General features: G+C 42.9%; 3 protein-coding genes across 4 annotated transcripts in view; 1 reads left to right on the top strand and 2 right to left on the bottom strand.

Annotated features, from left to right (window-relative positions):
- The window catches only part of fgfrl1a (fibroblast growth factor receptor like 1a), a 74,841-nt gene extending 71,311 nt beyond the window's left edge, over positions 1-3,530 (bottom strand). The window contains exons 1-2 of the transcript XR_009121768.1: positions 3,182-3,530; positions 2,289-2,566 (exon numbers count right to left, since the gene is read on the bottom strand). The gene's annotated coding sequence lies outside the window, so the exon portion shown is untranslated. The remainder of the gene's footprint in view (positions 1-2,288; positions 2,567-3,181) is intronic.
- Positions 3,334-11,819, top strand: LOC131114417 (nuclear cap-binding protein subunit 1). Of its 2 annotated transcripts, none has more exons than XM_058064321.1 (23): positions 3,334-3,674; positions 4,289-4,377; positions 4,464-4,564; positions 4,634-4,790; positions 4,883-4,990; positions 5,080-5,201; positions 6,439-6,508; positions 6,579-6,794; positions 6,868-6,965; positions 7,055-7,118; positions 7,200-7,310; positions 7,525-7,589; positions 7,667-7,729; positions 7,798-7,872; positions 8,452-8,555; positions 8,629-8,751; positions 9,177-9,279; positions 10,028-10,121; positions 10,205-10,308; positions 10,382-10,499; positions 10,569-10,709; positions 11,179-11,224; positions 11,461-11,819. In XM_058064321.1, exons 1-23 carry the CDS (start codon positions 3,641-3,643, stop codon positions 11,598-11,600), a joined length of 2,346 nt encoding a protein of 781 aa, XP_057920304.1. In that variant the 5' UTR covers positions 3,334-3,640; the 3' UTR covers positions 11,601-11,819. The 2 variants fall into 2 exon arrangements, with proteins under 2 accessions (XP_057920304.1, XP_057920303.1); XM_058064320.1 differs by having other exon boundaries at positions 3,338-3,674; positions 11,179-11,292.
- Positions 11,674-17,781, bottom strand: slc49a3 (solute carrier family 49 member 3). The gene is made up of 10 exons (XM_058064324.1): positions 17,362-17,781; positions 15,810-15,968; positions 15,517-15,733; positions 15,366-15,442; positions 13,835-13,972; positions 13,649-13,765; positions 13,416-13,568; positions 13,194-13,351; positions 13,023-13,126; positions 11,674-12,304 (listed from the first exon to the last, which is right to left on the bottom strand). Exons 1-10 carry the CDS (start codon positions 17,524-17,526, stop codon positions 12,138-12,140), a joined length of 1,455 nt encoding a protein of 484 aa, XP_057920307.1. The 5' UTR covers positions 17,527-17,781; the 3' UTR covers positions 11,674-12,137.
- Positions 17,782-18,055: the final 274 nt, after the last annotated feature.

The following is an 18,055-nucleotide window of genomic DNA, read 5'->3' as shown; positions in this document are numbered from 1 at the left end:
ATTTGTTCACTTCCTGCTTTCCTAATATAGTTTTTTTCTTATTTTTTTATCACGTACCGATATACAAGGTGATATGAGCATCCAATGCCATAATGGGTACCATAGTGCGTGTCAATATAGTGATATGTATAGCACATCATGACTGGTTCAAGACTCTTCATCCTTGTATTTAGCAAACATCAACTGCTTGTATTGTTTCTTGAATTGGCTCATCGTTGTGCATTGTTTGATTTCCTTACTCAATCCATTCCATAGTTTGATTCCACATACTGAAATGCTATGGCTAGCATAACGTAGTCCTAGCATAGAAGTGTTTCAAATGTACTTCTTCCCTGAGATCATATTTCTCCTCTCTTGTAGAGAAGTATTGGATGACATTTTTAGCTAATTGGTTTTTTTAGCCTTATGCATTATTTTAGCTGTTTGAAGATGAACTATATCAGCAAGTTGAAGTATTTGTGATTTTAGAAATAAGGAGTTAGTACAGGGGTGGGCAAACTACGGCCCGTGGGCCACATCCGGCCCGCCAAGTGTTTGAATACGGCCCGCGCAATCTTTCAAAAGTATTTAATTTAAACTCAACATACAACCTGGCATCATGGCCTGAGCCAACCTTTTGATGGTTGTATCAATTTCGTTGTTTGACATGGTCTGTTGTTTACAAAGTGCTCCTGAAAAAAGAGACAAGCACATAATAATAATAAAAATTAAAATAATAATTATTATATTATATAAAACTATTATGATTATTATATTTATTATTATTAATGCTAATTATTATATTAATTCTATATAATAATATTGTTATATTTGCATATTTTACATAATAATATAATAATTATTATTTTAATTTTATTTTAATTATTATAATATTTTATTATTTTTAAAATATTTAAATATAAATATAAAATAATAAATAATAATAGCAGATTGCATGACAATTTTACAGATACAATAATACCAGGTGGACTGTTACGTGTAAAATATATAGTCTGCCCCCCCCCCCCCCCCCCCCCCCCGGAAATTTTGTTATATCAATGCGGCCCGCGAGTCAAAAAGCCACCCCTGAGTTAGTATGTTCTCTGTAGGCGGCATTATGAATTATCCTTACTGACCTTTTTTGCAGTACATTTAGTGAGTGAAGATTGCTTTTATAGTTATTAGCCCATATTTCCACACAATAAGTAAGATATGGTAGAACCAGAGAGCAATAAAGAGTGTGGAGTGATTTCTGATTGAGAACACATTTAGCTTTGTTCAATATTGAAATATTTCTGGCAACCTTATGTTGTATATTCGTAATATGAGGTTTCCAGCTCATATTTTCATCTATTGTGATACCCAGAAATGTATTTTCCTTCACCCTTTCAATGCCTACACCAGGGATCTCAAACACGCGGCCCGCGGGACACTAGTTTGAGGCCCCCGCCTTGATATGAAAGTTTAATGTTAGTGCGGCCCGCGCAAGTTTGATATGGATGCTGTATGGTATCATGTACCCAGAAAAAATTATTACGTTTGATTCATGTTCATGTTAAAGGTTAAATAACTGTTAATAGTTATCCTCCCTATCCGTGTGGAAGTGGTAAGTTTTTGGCTATTTAAGTTTAAAGGAAATAACTTGAAGGCTACCGTTTAGGTCGCTAGCTCTCTAGTTTGCGAGTTAGCATGTGTCTCAAGACCCTGCAGTTGCGCAATATGTTGTAAATAAAAAGAGTATAAATGTGACTATAGTCGTGTTTTGTCATGTCTACAGGGCTCTAATAATGCTTTGTTCATTTTAATCTGAAAAAAATCATTTGTCTACCCACCAACTATATGTGGTTTCTTAAGTTTTTATTATTTGCTGTTTTATTATTATTATATTTATTTATTACTGATTGATTGATTTTCTTCATTCTTGATTTGTTTATTTATTTTTCATCTTATTTTGTGCAGAAAAATAAAAATTAAGATATTTGAGAACAGTGGAATGTTTTATCAGTGCTTTTATTGTAGAAAATTGGAACCAAAGAACCACTGAAAAAGTTTGTATATTTTTCTGTTTTTAATAAATGCGTTTTTATTTTTGGAAAACCTGATGCGGCCCAACCTTGCCCAGACCCTAGCTCCAGTGGCCCCAGGTAAATTGAGTTTGAGACCCCTGGTCTACACCATCTATTTGTATTTGCTGGTGCGTGTCCTTTCTGCTGTTAACAAACAGCATGATTTTAGTTTTACTTAGGTTCATTTATAATCTATTGAAAAGAGAGCGTTAAGCTGATAAAAAGTGTTAATTAAGAAGGTACTTTTCAAGGTGCTCCTGAGGGATGTGACTCATGTCTGGGATCCACTCTGACACGTCCACGCGTTCATTCGTTGGCTGATGTTTAGGTTCCTCTTCTGCCTGACTCAGCATGCAACTGTACTCGGACAGTGCCAGCTTCTGGATCTCGCTCCCGTGCGTCCTGGCGACGTGCTTGTGAATGGCAGCGTCCTCTTTGAAGATGTGGTCACAGCAGCACCAAGACGGGCGTCCGTCTTCCTGGCCGCCTTCCCTCTTGGATGCCACAAAGGCAGCAAATGACTGAGGAGGAAGAAACATCTGTGAAGCGCTTCCAGGAGAGCAAACAATAAGAAATGCATGGTGGTAGATGAGCACAATGTATGCCACCAGACATCAGGTATATTATAGAGTATTTCTAATATTAAATGTCTAACATTGACTTTTTGAAACCTTACCACCAGGTACTGAGTTCTACCAAGTAACTTTAAATGTTATTTATAAAGTTCTCGCTAAGCATGCTAGGTACATGCTAGGCAACCCCCCTCAACCCTAAGACACATTGTTAATGTGTCATACGTGTGTTACATTACACTGCACAAAATGACACCCGGAAGTCAATAACTTTAAATTGTAAAACATGACAGTGTTGCACATTTCTGATGACTCAAATCAAAAAGCTCACTTTTACATGTCCACACTCAAACACAAAGTTTTTTGTCGTGTTCCACTGTGCAAACTACACGATCATACACGACTACACATATCTCAGTTGGCCCCCGGGCCACACTTTGAACACCCTGACATACATTAGCAGGTGACTGTCCAAACCATGTTGAGATATCATGCACTGTTTTGTAAACATGTTCCAAACACAATTACACACTTATTTTGTTTGGTTTTTTTTTAATCACCCACCTTTCTCTTGTTTAGGTTGTAGAACCGTCTGAGTGGGGCAGAGAGCTGCTTCTCATGTTTAAATCCACTGGGCGAACACTCGTCCACTTCCCAGTCTAAAAACTCTGCCGCCATGTTTTTTTTTTTTAGCAGCGAGGATAATGCTAACTCATCTTCCTGGTATCTTATTTGAACAAAAAATGCCTTTAATGTTTAAATAATTGATTGTTTTCGCAGACCGGCAGAAAAACAAGCAAGCTTCGGTTCATCAGACCGGACAGAAAAAGCGGTTGCACTTTCCGCTCAGCGCAAGGCTTCCCCGGATGTGTCTCACTTGAATGGGCCCGCTAGCTCAGCTCTTCGTTTAACCTCCCGCCGCCAGACGGAATAGACGCTGAAAGAAAGCGCCCTGTTGTTTTGTTTCGCGCTCATCTCTTCTGTTTTTTCGCCCTTCCTTCTCACAGTGAAATATATTAAAATATGTCTCGGAGACGACACAGCGACTCTTATGACGGTAAGTTAGACATTACGCACTCACGTTCCACGTTGAGGCAAATGTGGGTAGCTAGCTAGTTGGGGGTTGTTGTTATTGGTATGCTAATTGTAGCTGCACTGCTGCTAAGAAATCTTTAATGGCAGAAAGTGATGCTTTAAAAAATACGAGTATATTTGATAGTGTTCTATCGTATTCATGTGCAGTACTTTGGTCGTATATTTGCAATATTGTTCAATTAGCCCCACCGTTCATTAGCTAGCATTATTTTTAGCCTAGTGTTGGTAGAAATGGGGGCAATTCTGTTAGCAGGTTTTGGTTTTTTTATTCACCGCAAGGATTAAGTCATTTATTGCTTTTTGTTATATGGTCAGAGTGTTATTTACTTATATTTGCGTGAATACACAAGCAGTGTACTATTGTACACTTCAAGTGCTCAGTTATCAATTACTCTATTAGCATTCTATGTACAGCACTGTAATACAACTAAATACGTACTATTCCCTAACTATCATCTGCCTGTCTACTTCCACTGGTTCTAAAGAAGATCAGTATGTTTAAAAGGAATGGATAAGAATGCAGTCCCTCTATGGTTGTAATTAAACTAATTGGTGACTATTTTTTGCCTGCAACAGGAGGCCAGGATCACAAGAGGAGGCGCACATCCGAGCCGACAAAGATTGAAGATAGTCTGGAGTCACTGATATGTAATGTGGGAGAAAAGGTGAAATAAGTCGCATTTAACTGAGGAATTGTTGAGAGAGAAGCAACAATAAAACAATAACTATGATGCCATGTTTGCGTCTTCAGAGCAAGTCATCTTTGGAGAGCAACCTGGAGGGCCTTGCGGGTGTGTTGGAGGCGGACCTTCCCAACTACAAGAACAAAATCCTGCGCATCTTGTGTTCCGTGTAAGTTTATACACCCCTTCTTGCCCAGCCTGACATACGCTTGTAGTCATCACACACTTGTGTACACAGGGCCCGGCTCCTCCCAGAGAAGCTCACCGTCTACACGACGCTGGTGGGCCTCCTCAATGCCAGGAACTACAACTTTGGCGGAGAGTTTGTGGAGGCCATGATCAGGCAGCTGAAAGAGACGCTGAAGAACAACTTGTACAATGAAGCGGTCTACTTGGTAAGGAAACTTCGTTATGCGTGACCGACCGTTTCTCGACATGCTGACGCTGTTTCGCCATAGCAAACAACTCGTCTTATTTCTTCTTGAAGGTGCGTTTTCTGTCCGATTTGGTCAACTGCCACGTGATTGCCGCTCCCTCCATGGTGGCTATGTTTGAGAACTTTGTTAGCGTGACACAGGAGGAAGATGTACCACAGGTAGAACTTCCTTCAAGTGATTTATATGATGTGCAAGGTCTTTTAGGTTTTATAATACTTGTGTTATGTGTTTTTGTCTGTGTGCAAAGGTTCGGTCGGATTGGTTTGTATATGTGGTGCTGTCCTGCCTGCCCTGGGTTGGCAAGGAGCTTTATGAGAAGAAGGATGTCGAAATGGACCGACTCCTCAGTCAGATTGAAGGCTACCTCAAGTAAGAATTTAATTTCAAACCCTTGTCTCTCATTTATCGCGATTAATTGGTTCCAGAACCAAATGTGTTAAGTGGATTTCCACAAAATGGGATTCAACATTAACCCGTTAAGAATCAGAATCAGAAATGGTTTATTGCCAGGTATGATCGAACACATACTAGGAATTTGTTTTGGTGAAGTAGATGCAGACACATCTATTAAAAACGAAAATAAAAAATATACAGTATAAATATATGTACACAGCACCAGAGTCACACAATTGCGACAAGCCAGAGAGACAATGGAGACAGGCAAAATGGGTAAACAAATATGGTAGAGTTGTCGAACTGCAAACGTGAGCGACCACACAAGCTGGCATCGATGGGCTCATAGACCGTGACAAGCTAACGCAACATTTCACAGACTTTTTGTTAGTTTCTTTCTGCCTTTTCCCTGATTACGGGGTCGCCACAGCGGACTATTCGTTACTATCAAGACAATAAGGGACAATTGTCGTCAACTCAACTCAATACAGCGAGTAGATGAAAAATTTACCAGCAATGTCTCATATTTTACTCAGAAAATGTGACCATAATGTAGAAGTTCCTTGTACTTCGTGCGGCGGCTATTGTCTCATCAATTTATTTTTAACTTGAGTTTTTGCTTGCTGTGCATCGTGTACAACAGTAGCTAATGTTGCTATTATGTTATAGCAACATTAGCACATCATTTAAACCTGCAATAAATGCCTGTTACCTCTAGTGTTGGCTGAACAGTTGTTGACACCTAGTGGCCAATGTAGAACACTACATTCACATTTAGACTGTTTCTTCTGCCTTTATTTGTATTTTAGTTTACTTAGCCATTTTATGCTTGTTATTGCTTAATTTAGGCCAAGAGTAAGTACAAGGCCAAGTTACACGTACATACACCCATTGGTCACAGCATTAGGTACACCTGTCTGAGATCCAATACAAGAGATATGTATTGGTTTGGGTTACAGTGGAACCCGCTTAAGTTGGTATTGCTTGTAGATAGATACTTTCTTATTCCTCAGCAGGGGAAGCACATAGAAATCACAAACGATGTACAAAATATTTTCAAAATACCCTGAGCCTGTTTCAAATGAATTTTATCATCAGTCAGGTCTTCAGTGTTGTGTAATAAGCTTTTATGGCACTAGAAGGTGCTGTTCTTCAGCACTTGGCACTAATTGCAAAACAGGCTAATGTGTTTTTTGTCAATGTCATTTATTAGGAGGCGAGTAAAGACTCACCTCCCCATGCTGCAGGTGTGGACTGCAGAGAAGCCCCACCCTCAGGAGGAGGTGAGAACTTAAATTAATGTCGATGACAGTTTTGTTATTGCCAGCGTCATCTTTTGATGTCGCCCCACAGTACCTGGACTGCCTTTGGGCTCAGATCCAGAAGCTGAAAAAGGACCGTTGGCAGGAGCGCCACATCCTGCGTCCGTACATCGCCTTCGACAGCGTGCTGTGCGAAGCCCTCCAGCACAACCTGCCTCCCTTCACCCCGCCGGGCCACATGCCCGACGCACAGTACCCCATGCCCCGCGTCATCTTCCGAATGTTTGACTACACAGACGCCCCCGAGGTTCGTCACACGGGTTGCCTTGTGACCGCTATAAACTACTGCTAGGATGATACTAAATGTGTGCTGCCTTCAGGGTCCGGTCATGCCCGGCAGCCATTCTGTCGAGAGGTTTGTCATTGAAGAAAACTTGCACTGCATCATGAAGACTCACTGGAGAGAGCGGAGAACATGGTAACCACCTTCAATGTTGTTGTGCTGGTTTTGTTTGGTGAATTTTTATCACGTGCAAACATGCTACTGAACCAATGTTTACTTTGCAGTGCCGCCCAGTTGCTCAGCTACCCCGGTAAAAACAAGATCCCGCTCAACTATCACATTGTGGAGGTGGGGTCCTTTCTTTCATGTGCTAGAGAAAATCAAATATAATTTTATTAAATGCATCCCCTCCATTTTTTCCCCCCTCAGGTAATTTTTGGAGAACTTTTCCAGTTGCCCTCAGCGCCTCACATTGAGGTCATGTACACATCGCTGCTGATTGAATTGTGCAAACTGCAGCCCGGCTCGCTACCACAAGTTGTATCCTTAAAGTAGTAGTTTTCATTTACACCAATGACCTGGCCAAGAAGCAGCAAAAAAGGGCCGCTACATTAAAAAAAGAAAAACATGACAAGAAATAGACTATGGTTCCAAGCAAGAGCAATGCTCCAACGTCCTGCTTTTTGTTATATGAGAATTGTGATTAACTAACTCCTGAGGAGGTTGTTGAATTACGCTTTAACGCCGACCCCAGCTGGCCCAAGCCACCGAGATGCTCTACATGCGCCTGGACACCATGAACACGACCTGCATCGACAGGTACGGGTCTCTGCTCCCTCCCCCGCTCTCACCGCGTAACTTCCTCCTATCTGACTGTCATCTATTTTTCTTTCCAGACTCATCAACTGGTTCTCCCACCACCTGAGCAACTTCCAGTTCCGGTGGAGCTGGGACGACTGGTGAGCTACTTCCAAACGAGCGAAACGGTTGGCAGTCTCCATTAATCTGTGTGTGTTTTTACGTAAAGGGCTGACTGTTTGACGGTGGATTTGGAGAAGCCAAAACCCAAATTTGTCAAAGAGGTTCTGGAAAAGTCTATGAGGTATGCATTTATTTAGTTTTAGGAATTTTTTTAGGTGGTTAAATCAACATCTCTAATACAATGTCAGGTCAACGTTATTTGTAGTAAATCATTATTTTTGGACCAGTCAAGTGAAAGTGGATTATTTCTCGCTGAACCACTGATGAGCTCTTATGACACACCAACCACCACAGTGGGTGAGAATCACTCGGCTAGTGTGGGCACACTGATTGCAGCAGGTCAGGCAAGTCACATAACGACTGTAATGCGATTGCTTCTCGTTGGTTTGTCATAATAACCAACATAATTCCTAATTGGAGGGCCATACAAAAACTCCAAATAATAAAAAATTCAAACCCATGCATGCTCACCAGCGACTGTCGGTAATGACGATGTGTAGTTGAAGTAATGCAATGGTTCATCTAGCAAGTAATTAATGATAGCAGCCACCTTTCACTGGAGTAATAATCAGAATGACTCCATATAAGACTGGAAACAATCCACAAAATCACAGGGAAAGTGATGGTCCATAGCTTGAATGACCAGCCGACCAACCGCCATTACTCCCGTAATGACTGTGTCTTCTGTCCCGTCTTGCAGGTTGTCCTACCACCAGAGGATAGTGGACATTGTCCCGCCCACCTTCGCAGCGCTCATCCCAGCCGAGCCCATCTTCATTTACAGATACGCAGACGAAAGCGCTTGTAAGCCATTTCCTTGTATAAAGATAAAAACAAAAAAACAAACGTGGCGTGACATCAACTTTCGGCCCCGCAGCTTCGTTGCCGGGTTACGCCATCTCCATCACTGTCGGCAACGCCATCAAGAACCGAGCGTCCAACGACGAGATCCTGACCATCCTCAAAGACATGCCCAACCCGAACCAGGACGACGACGACGGTGGGTTGTTTTCAGGGCCGCAGCGATTATTCCAATAATTAGATGACCTCATTTTACAAAAGAAAATTGAATGAGGAATCGCTTATGTCACACGCATGCGTCACCTCAGGACTGAGAAGGAAGTGGCTGTTTGAAGACACGGGAATAAAAGCGAAAAGGCAATGAATGACTAGCTCTGCTATTGGCTTAAGTTTTTATTGTGTTACCTTGATTTCGCCAGGTTTTTTTTTTTATATAATTGTCTCTGTTTATTATGTATTTAATGGTTGCTGACCAGTAGTAGAACATGCACTGTGTATGATGGATGCTATTGAATCAATGATTATGACAATATGATTATTTTTGTTGTTTTCGGCAGCAGCGTTGCTAGATCAGAACTTTAACAAAGCAGATTATTAAACTCTCATCTTCTTCTCTCCTCTCAGACGAAGGGGAGAGCTTCAACCCTTTGAAGGTGGAGGTCTTCTTGCAGACGCTTCTTCACCTGGCAGCAAAGTCCTTCAGCCACTCATTCAGCGCCCTTGGCAAGTAAGTTCACCGCTTATAAAAATCATATTGACTACTTAATATTCCCCTTCTGCACCCAAAACTGTTTCATCTGATGTTAAAAAAATGAACCCGATACATCAACATTGTAGCTGATCTGAGTGGAAAATGAACACTCTCAGTCAATCAGACCTAAGCGGTATCATATTTTATCAGACAGCTTTTCAGGGATGTCTAACACTTAATACTCATACAGAAATATGAAAGGGTAAATATGATAATATACAAGTCAGAGTGGTTAAGTTGACAACACTCTTTCTTCCTACAGAGTCTGACAGACCAAGTGCGGCTTTACAATGTTTGCCGCCACCTGCTATAGGAAGTTGTACCGACACCCTCCATTCACAAATCCCAGTCCCATTATAATGTGTTTATGAGCAAGGGTGAACATGTATGCGAAACACTGCTTTGACGTGAAATCCATGAAGAAAAAATAGCTGCAGGCAACCTTGTGTAGTTGTTGTGTACCTAATGAAGCGGCAGGTGTAGTGTCACCTGGTCTCTTGGGTTATTCCAAACATGCCGGCCGTCTAACTGTTTATACCTGACTGCTGTGCCCCGCCCCACTTTTACTCATGTTTTAACTGTGTATAAACAAATGAATGTTGTATTTTAACGTATATTTTACTTTGTTTACTTGTTTTTATTCAACTCAATTTTCTGTAAAGTGTCTTTGAGTATTTTGAAAAGCGCTATACAAATAAAATGTATTATTATTATTATTCTGCAGGTTCCACGAGATCCTGAAGAACCTGACAGACAGTGATGAGGGCAAGCTGCACATCCTCAAGGTGGTCTATGAGGTGTGGAGGAACCATCCACAGGTACGTTCGTTTGCATTCAACTCGCAGTAGCTGACGGCTAACCTTCATGCTAACGAGTTGTCTTTTTTTTTTTTTTTTTATAGATGATTGCCGTCTTGGTGGACAAAATGATCCGTACGCAGATTGTGGACTGCGCCGCCGTGGCCAACTGGCTCTTCTCTCAGGACATGGCTCACGAGTTCACCAGGTATGTCGCGGCAAAGCTTTGTGTCCCTCTTCAACAAGCAGAACCACACTTTGTTTGTTTGTTTTGTATCCAGACTTTACATTTGGGAAATCCTGCACTCCACCATCCGGAAGATGAACAAGCATGTTCAGAAGATCCAGAAGGAGCTGGAGGAGGCCAAGGACAAGCTGGAGAAACAGCAACATAAGAGGGTACGTCATCTTCTCCTAGTTCAGTACAGCACTTAGACCTGCTGCTTTAACGACGCCTGCTGGCTGCAGAGGGACAGCGGCGACGACGAGGACATGGAGAAGAACAGCGAAGACGAGGAGGGTCAGCTGGAGGAGCAGATTGAGAGGCTACAGGAAAAGGTGGAGTCGGCTCAGAGCGAACAGAAGAACCTTTTCCTCGTCATCTTTCAGGTGCCTAAAACGAGCCTTTTCTGCTCAGAGTATAAATGTTTTTTTGGTAAAAACCTGAAGATTGGGGCACATTTTTGTTGAGGAGTCAGGCAAATTACATTTGAAGTACCATAATTGCTTGATGCTACATGCTAAATGCTACAATGTGCAACTCAATATAAGCCACTCCAACCAAATTTAAAGACATTTTTTAACATGCAATATGTAGGCTGGGACTCCAAATTGTCCTTAGGTATGAATGTGCCACAATATTTTTATGTTCGTAACTGTCTGGTTCGTAACTTTAACAGTGAAGATAATCTTATTAAAAATAAAATAAAAATAATTTCAACTATGGGTACCATAATGTTGATGCTGAGGTATGTTTGGGTCTCTTCACAAGACTCAGTGCTTCTTTATGGTTATTGTCACTTTTTCCTTCCTGCAACAAAAATGTCCACCATTTAACCACCTTTTTTTTGGCCGGCAGCGTTTCATCATGCTGTTAACGGAGCATCTCGTCCGATGCGAGACAGGTAGCGGCAACATCAGCACGCCGTGGTACAAAAACTGTGTGGAAAGACTGCAGCAGATCTTCCTCATGGTAACACACAGTCATGGACAAAATATTAATTATTATTCAAGTGTAACTTATTAAATTATAAATTATTATTGTGTGTATATATATGTGTGTGTGTATGTATATATATATGTGTATGTACATATGCACAATGAAGTATTCCCCCCTCACGCTGTTATTGTTCCCTGGCAGCACCATGTGACCATCCAACAGTACATGGGAACACTGGAGAACCTGCTGTTCACAGCCGAGCTGGACCACCACATCCTGGCTGTCTACCAGCAGTTTTGCGCCCTTCAGCTCTAAAAGGAACAAAAAAAAATGTCCCATAGCACCTTGGCTCTTGCATCAAGAATCTCCTACATTACATTGGACGTGTGCCAGCTAGGCAGAGGAAATCGATCAGCAGTCGGCTCATTAATTTACTGTTTTGTTTTATTATTTGTTGTTTCATCATGGTTTTTTTTTTAACATGGTCTGTGTTTTCAGAGAACACATTTTTTTATTTGTTTTATGTGGAATTGGAGAGGAATTAAAACAAAGTCCTTTAATTTGTGTGGTTGCTTGGACGAAGAGAACATTATATTGAACAATGAACACACCAACACAATGAAGTTTCAATTAAGATCAGCTTTTACAGCGGCAGACATAGAATTAAGACTAAGTGCAAAGTACATTTGGCATATTTGGTACCTGGAGCACCATCCGAGTGTGTCAGTCTATAAAATGAGTCTAAAAGTTTCAAGTGGGCTTAATTAAAAGTGACTGTACTACTTTAGCATCATCGTTTCCTCTGGAAATCAAAACATTTTTAAAACCACAAGTGGTTACTTCCTCTTTGGCATATTGACATGTCAAAAATGTAAATCTCAGCTGGGTTGTGCGTCCTCGGCGGCGGGGGTAGCCTTTCCGTTTCCTTGGCTGGTCCCGTAGACGGCGGCTTCTTCGGCCTCTAAGCGTTTGTAGCGCGTGTCGAAGAAGATGACAAAGATGCAGGTGGAGAGGACGCTCAGTCCTGACAGCACCATCATGGGAACTGATGGACCACACAGGAGACGTATTAAGGTGGGAAGTAGACAATCTATACTAGCTGTTGTTGTCCTGCTATATACATGCTCTGAATGTGAAAACATGGGAAATAATGTAAATAGAAACCATCTGTTCCAGGAAACTTGCACAAATCTAAAAATAAGTGCAGCAGTGTTTTAATTGTTACATAAAGCCAGGAATGGGCAAGATTATGAGTGCAGTACTTAGCTGCAACCAGCAGAGGCGTTGTTAATTCCTTTTTTTAAAACCTCCCCCTGGTTGAGACTGCTTGTGTATAGTTCAACATTCATTCATTCATTTTCTACCGCTTTTCCTCACAAGGGTCGTGGGGGTGCTGGAGCCTATCCCAGCTGTCTTCGGGCGAGAGGCGGGGTACACCTGGACTGGTGGCCAGCCAATCACAGGGCACATATAGACAAACAACCATTCACACTCACATTCATACCTATGGACAATTTGGAGTGGCTAATTAACCTAGCATGTTTTTGGAATGTGGGAGGAAACCGGAGTACCCGGAGAAAACCCATGCATGCAAACTCCACACAGAGATGGCCGAGGGTGGAATTGAACCCTGGTCTCCTAGCTGTGAGGTCTGTGCGCTAAACACTCGTCCGCCATGCCGCCCATAGTTCAACATTTGATGCACAAATTTAGAAGCGTATTTGCCCTCCCAAAATGTTGATGATACTATTTTGACTTTTTACCCTTCCAGCTCTGAGGAGCAACGCTGCAGGTTGAGCGAGGAGACTCGGCGATGGGCGTGGCCAATGACTGAAGCAGGATCATGCAGATGAGCGACTGAATTTGTCTGCAACAAAAAGCTCTTTAGTGTCCAGCTGCCAAATGAATGAAGGACTCGGCGTGTGCTGGAGCACCCTGATATGAAGATCAGTCCGGAAGAAGTTGCTTCTCCCACAGGGTAAGAAACCTCCACAGACATCTCCATGAAGGGCGGGTAGGTGGAGAAACCGAAGAAGCCAAAGAGAGCGCAAATGGTTGCCACTGCGGCCTTCTGATCTTGCATCAGACACACCTGAGGATGACTTGCGGTGAGATGTGTTGACAATGGAGAAAGAAATGCTCGGAGATCTTCTCACCACAGCAAAGATGCAGGCCACCAGGGTGGAGAGGCTGGTGTTGACCTTGATGGCTTCCATGAACTTCTTGGTTTTGTCGACATAAAGCCCCAGCAGGCCGGCGCCCACGATGCCGGACACGATGAAGATGGCGGCGCACAGGCCTGCAAAATCCTAAAAGGTGAGACAACGTTCATTATTGCATAATAGCAATGATACGGTACGATTAGCCACACACAAAAAAGCGGCCTCACGTTAGTGTAGCCCTGCACACACAGGATCTGGTCCAATAGCGTGGAGAAACAGGTGAAGACGGCCGTGCCCGAGCCGAAGCACAGCAGCAGTAGCAGGTACGCTCGGTTCCTCAGCAGCTGCGCAGGACGACGCAAAGATGTCTACGACATATACGTTTCAAATGACAACCAACAGTGTTTACCTACCAGTTTGATGCCACGTACGAAGGGTTCCGAGGTGGAATGTTCTGCGCCAGCCGATGGCGGTGTGGGCGGGGCACTGCTCCGCATTCCCACTGTTGCTAGGAAACAGATGACGCAGGCCGGGAGCGAGTACACCAGCATCTGGAGGATAACAGGAAGGTCAGAAAGGATAGCATTTCCTACAAAAGACCCAAGTATCAAGGTCAGATTTATGTACCTCTGCATGCGCTTTAAGTGTTACTGCTGAGCTGTCTGGTGCTGTTGTTTATGTTGAACCCATCAGTGGTATTAATGCTGACTGAGCAGTTTGCGCCTTCTCGCTATTACAACATTGGTTCTTGTTGCTGCTGTGTTGTGCAAAATCCTTGCCACTGTCTCCTGCACGTCAAATGGTTATTATGCGCTTTTAAAGGTTGCTGCTCACCTCTTGTGTGTTACACTTGCCCTACTGCTAATCCAACATAGGTTCTGTTGCTTACGTCATGTTACATCATGCTACATTTTCTTTGGGAATTCCTCCTGCACTCCAAATCATTATTAAAATTGAAAAGAAATGCCTCTGCACGGCGGTGTGGTTAGCGTGCAGGGCCCACAGCTAGGAGACCCTAGTTCAATTCCACCCTCAGCCATCTCCGGTTTCCTCCCACATTCCAAAAACATGCTAGGTTAATTAGCCACTCCAAATTGTCCATAGGTATGAATGTGAGTGTGAATGGTTGTTTGTCTATATGTGCCCTGTGATTGGCTGGCCACCAGTCCAGGGTGTACCCCGCCTCTCGCCCGAAGACAGCTGGGATAGGCTCCAGCACCCCTCTTGTGAGGATAAGCCGTAGAAAACGAATGAATTAATGATTTGAAAAATCTACATATGGGGCTGCACGGCGGACGAGTGGTTAGTGCGCAGGCCCCACAGCTAGGAGACTCTAGTTCAATTCCACCCTCGGCCATATATCAAATCAACTTTATTTATTTGTATAGCACTTTTCCTGCAAAAACATGCGACAAGTGCTTTACAGAATAAATAAATAAAAAAACAATTACCACAATTAAAAGGAAAAACAAATAAATATGAATTATTAATAATTAAGTAAAAGTAATACATTAACACATAATCATCTAATATACAGTGGTGTAAACAAACTTTACCCCCTTCCTGATTATTTTTATTTTTTTGCACGTTTGTCACACTTAAGGGCTGCACGGTGGACGAGTGGTTAGCGCGCCAGCCTCACAGCTAGGAGACCCGGGTTCAATTCCACCCTCGAGTTTGCATGTTCTCCCTGTGCATGCGTGGGTTTTCTCCGGGTACTCAGGTTTCCTCCCACATTTCAAAATATGAATGTGAGTGTGAATGGTTGTTTGTCTATATGTGCCCTGTGATTGGCTGGCCACCAGTCCAGTGTGTACCCCGCCTATTGCTCAAAGACAGCTGGGATAGGCTCCAGCACTCGCCTCCAGGTAAACAAACAGCCTAACTATAATTACAACAGTGCAGTTGACAAACGAGTTAACACTTTGTGTTGCTTGGACTAACCAAAGTCGGGATTTGCTGTGCCGTGCGAGCGACCTTCGGCGACACAATGTTGGCAACGAGGAGGCCCAGAGGGTTGGCTGCGGAGGGACAAGCAGGCTTGACGTCATCAAGACGATCGCCTCCACGGATAAGCGGGCGGCGCCTCACTCACCCATTGAGGCCATCATGTTGGCTGTGGCTCGCTGGCCATCCGGGAACCACAGTGCCGCCATCTTGGTGGGCGTGAAGATGATGAGGGGTTGCGCCACCGCAGCCAGCGTCTGACCCAACATCACTACTGAATAGTAGATTTTGAAGTTTTCACCTGGTGGGCTCCCAAAGATGCGAATCACCGCCCCGAACATGTTTAACCAGGAACCCAGGATGATCTAAAAGGAGGGAATATTTAAATATCAGCAACTGATGCTATCAGGTGGACGCTACTTTGTGGATCTGATGTTTCACCGTGACCCGTAGCCCGATGGTGTCCAGCATCCACGTGGTCCCGAAGCTGAGTGGAATGGCCACCACCATGTACACCACCGACAACCAGTTGATCTGATTCAAGGTGGCATTCAAGTACTGGGCTGACTGGTCTGCTACTGGTGCAAACGTCAGCCATAGCTGGAAACATCATGGAATATGATAAAAATATTGTCACTACAATTATTCATTCATTCATTTTCTACCGCTTTTCCTCACGAGGGTCTCGGGGCTGGTGGCCAGCCAATCACAGGGCACATATAGACAAACAACCATTCACACTCACATTCATACCTATGGACAATTTGGAGTGGCCAATTAACCTAGCATGTTTTTGGAATGTGGGAGGAAACCGGAGTACCCGGAGAAAACCCACACATGCACGGGGAGAACATGCAAACTCAAGGGTGGGATTGAACTCGGGTCTCCTAGCTGTGAGGCTGGCGCGCCATGCAGCCCTTAAGTGTGACAAACGTGCAAAAAATAATAAATAATCAGGAAGGGGGTAAAGTTTGTTTACACCACTGTATATTAGATGATTATATGTTAATGTATTACTTTTACTTAATTATTAATAATTCATATATAGCCGAGGGTGGAATTGAACTAGGGTATCCTAGCTGCGGGACCTACGCACTAACCACTCGTCCGCCGTGCAGCCCCATATGTATATTTTTCAAATCATTAAATAATTCGTTTTCTACCGCTTATCCTCACAAGGGGGGGTGCTGGAGCCTATCCCAGCTGTCTTCGGGCGAGAGGCGGGGTACACCCTGTACTGGTGGCCAGCCAATCACAGGGCACATATAGACAAACAACCATTCACACTCACATTCATACCTATGGACAATTTGGAGTCGCCAATTAACCTAGCATGTTTTTGGAATGTGGGAGGAAACCGGAGAACATGCAAACCCCACACAGAGATGGCCGAGCTGTGAGGTCAGCGCGCCAACCACTCGATCACCGTGCAGCTCATTGTCACTACATTTAAATAAAAAAAAGTTGATGTTTCTCTTTCATAACTCAAGTTGAACCACAGCGTGAATGACGATACGCGCTACAGAAAGTGAACGGAAGTTAAAACACTCTTGCTGATGCTGATATGAGATCATGTGACCACAAACAGGGAAGAAAGATTAGTTGCATTACAAAAAATAAGCAGTTCTGCACTCATAACACTGTAAATTGGGGCACAAAGAGTTAACATTGGTCACTTGATTAGGTACAATACACAATACACACATTCTACTAATGGTTATTATTGGAGCCCTGCGATTGGCTGGCAGACCCTCGTGAGGATAAGCGGCATAGAAAACTAATGGTTATTATTGGATTGTGCCGGGGTACGTACTGAAATAATCGCAGCGTTAATCACACAGTGAAGTCAATACCAAAATGAATGTGTCCAGTAATGTGAAATATTTATCATAACAGTAGAAAGTCATATTTGAGTGACACAAATAGAAAATGGTGGTAATTACTGTTGACTACAAGAAATATCTGATGATTAACTGATGATAAGAAATGTCACCGTAGCGTTGGAGCAGTTCAGCAGACAAAGCAGCAGCAAGACGAACCATCTCCTCTTGTAAACTTTGAAATGCAGCAGTTTCCTGAGAGCGGTGTTTGGAGGTCTCTCCCCCGGCGAGGCGGCGTCGATGAGGGGCTTCGCTTCGTCACATTCCGCGGATGACATGTTAGCTTCCTAAGCTAGCTCGGCTAACTACACTAACACATTGTCAACTTTTAACGGCAATAAAAAGGTGATAAATACACTTCCAGTGAGGGGAAAACACACCGTAACGGATTCCGCCGTGTGCTGTCAGCTTGTGGGATGATTTAAAAGTCCGCGAGGAAGCCAGAAAAAACACAATTTGAGGGCTGAATAATCGACAAAACATCACTTCTTATGCGGTTAATGTCAATGTACACGGGTTGGGCGGGTCGAGCCAGGTGTCGATACTGTCGATGCCAGTATCAGTATCGGGTCAATACTACCGCGTTGGGATTGATATTTTTCTGTTCTTGTCTAAAGTAATCTGAAGGCCTCATTGCCTGTTGCTACGATTTATGTTTCATACACATATAATATTTATATACTAAATATATGTACAGTATATACTGTGTATTTATGTTTTCTTTACCTCATATTGTTCTGATATACACTGATACCGTTTCTACTTTGTACTTGAAATTTTACAAGATAATTGTATTATTTTGTGATT

The sequence above is a fragment of the Doryrhamphus excisus genome, chromosome 2, assembly GCF_030265055.1.
Source record: "Doryrhamphus excisus isolate RoL2022-K1 chromosome 2, RoL_Dexc_1.0, whole genome shotgun sequence".
Lineage (NCBI taxonomy): Eukaryota > Metazoa > Chordata > Actinopteri > Syngnathiformes > Syngnathidae > Doryrhamphus > Doryrhamphus excisus.
The sequence above is the reverse complement of the archived record's forward strand: the minus strand, read 5'-3'. Positions and strand labels throughout refer to the sequence as shown.

Coding starts and splice junctions, on each gene's coding strand:
- LOC131114417 (XM_058064320.1), top strand. CDS start 3,641: ATGTCTCGGAGACGACACAGCGACTCTTATGACG. Junction 6,966..7,054: donor TGGAGAGAGCGGAGAACATG/GTAACCACCTTC, acceptor TTTACTTTGCAG/TGCCGCCCAGTTGCTCAGCT. Junction 8,556..8,628: donor ATACGCAGACGAAAGCGCTT/GTAAGCCATTTC, acceptor TCGGCCCCGCAG/CTTCGTTGCCGGGTTACGCC.
- slc49a3 (XM_058064324.1), bottom strand. CDS start 17,526: ATGTCATCCGCGGAATGTGACGAAGCGAAGCCCCTCATCGACGCCGCC. Junction 13,569..13,648: donor GTGTGCAGGGCTACACTAAC/GTGAGGCCGCTT, acceptor CTCACCTTTTAG/GATTTTGCAGGCCTGTGCGC. Junction 13,352..13,415: donor TGGCCTGCATCTTTGCTGTG/GTGAGAAGATCT, acceptor AGTCATCCTCAG/GTGTGTCTGATGCAAGATCA.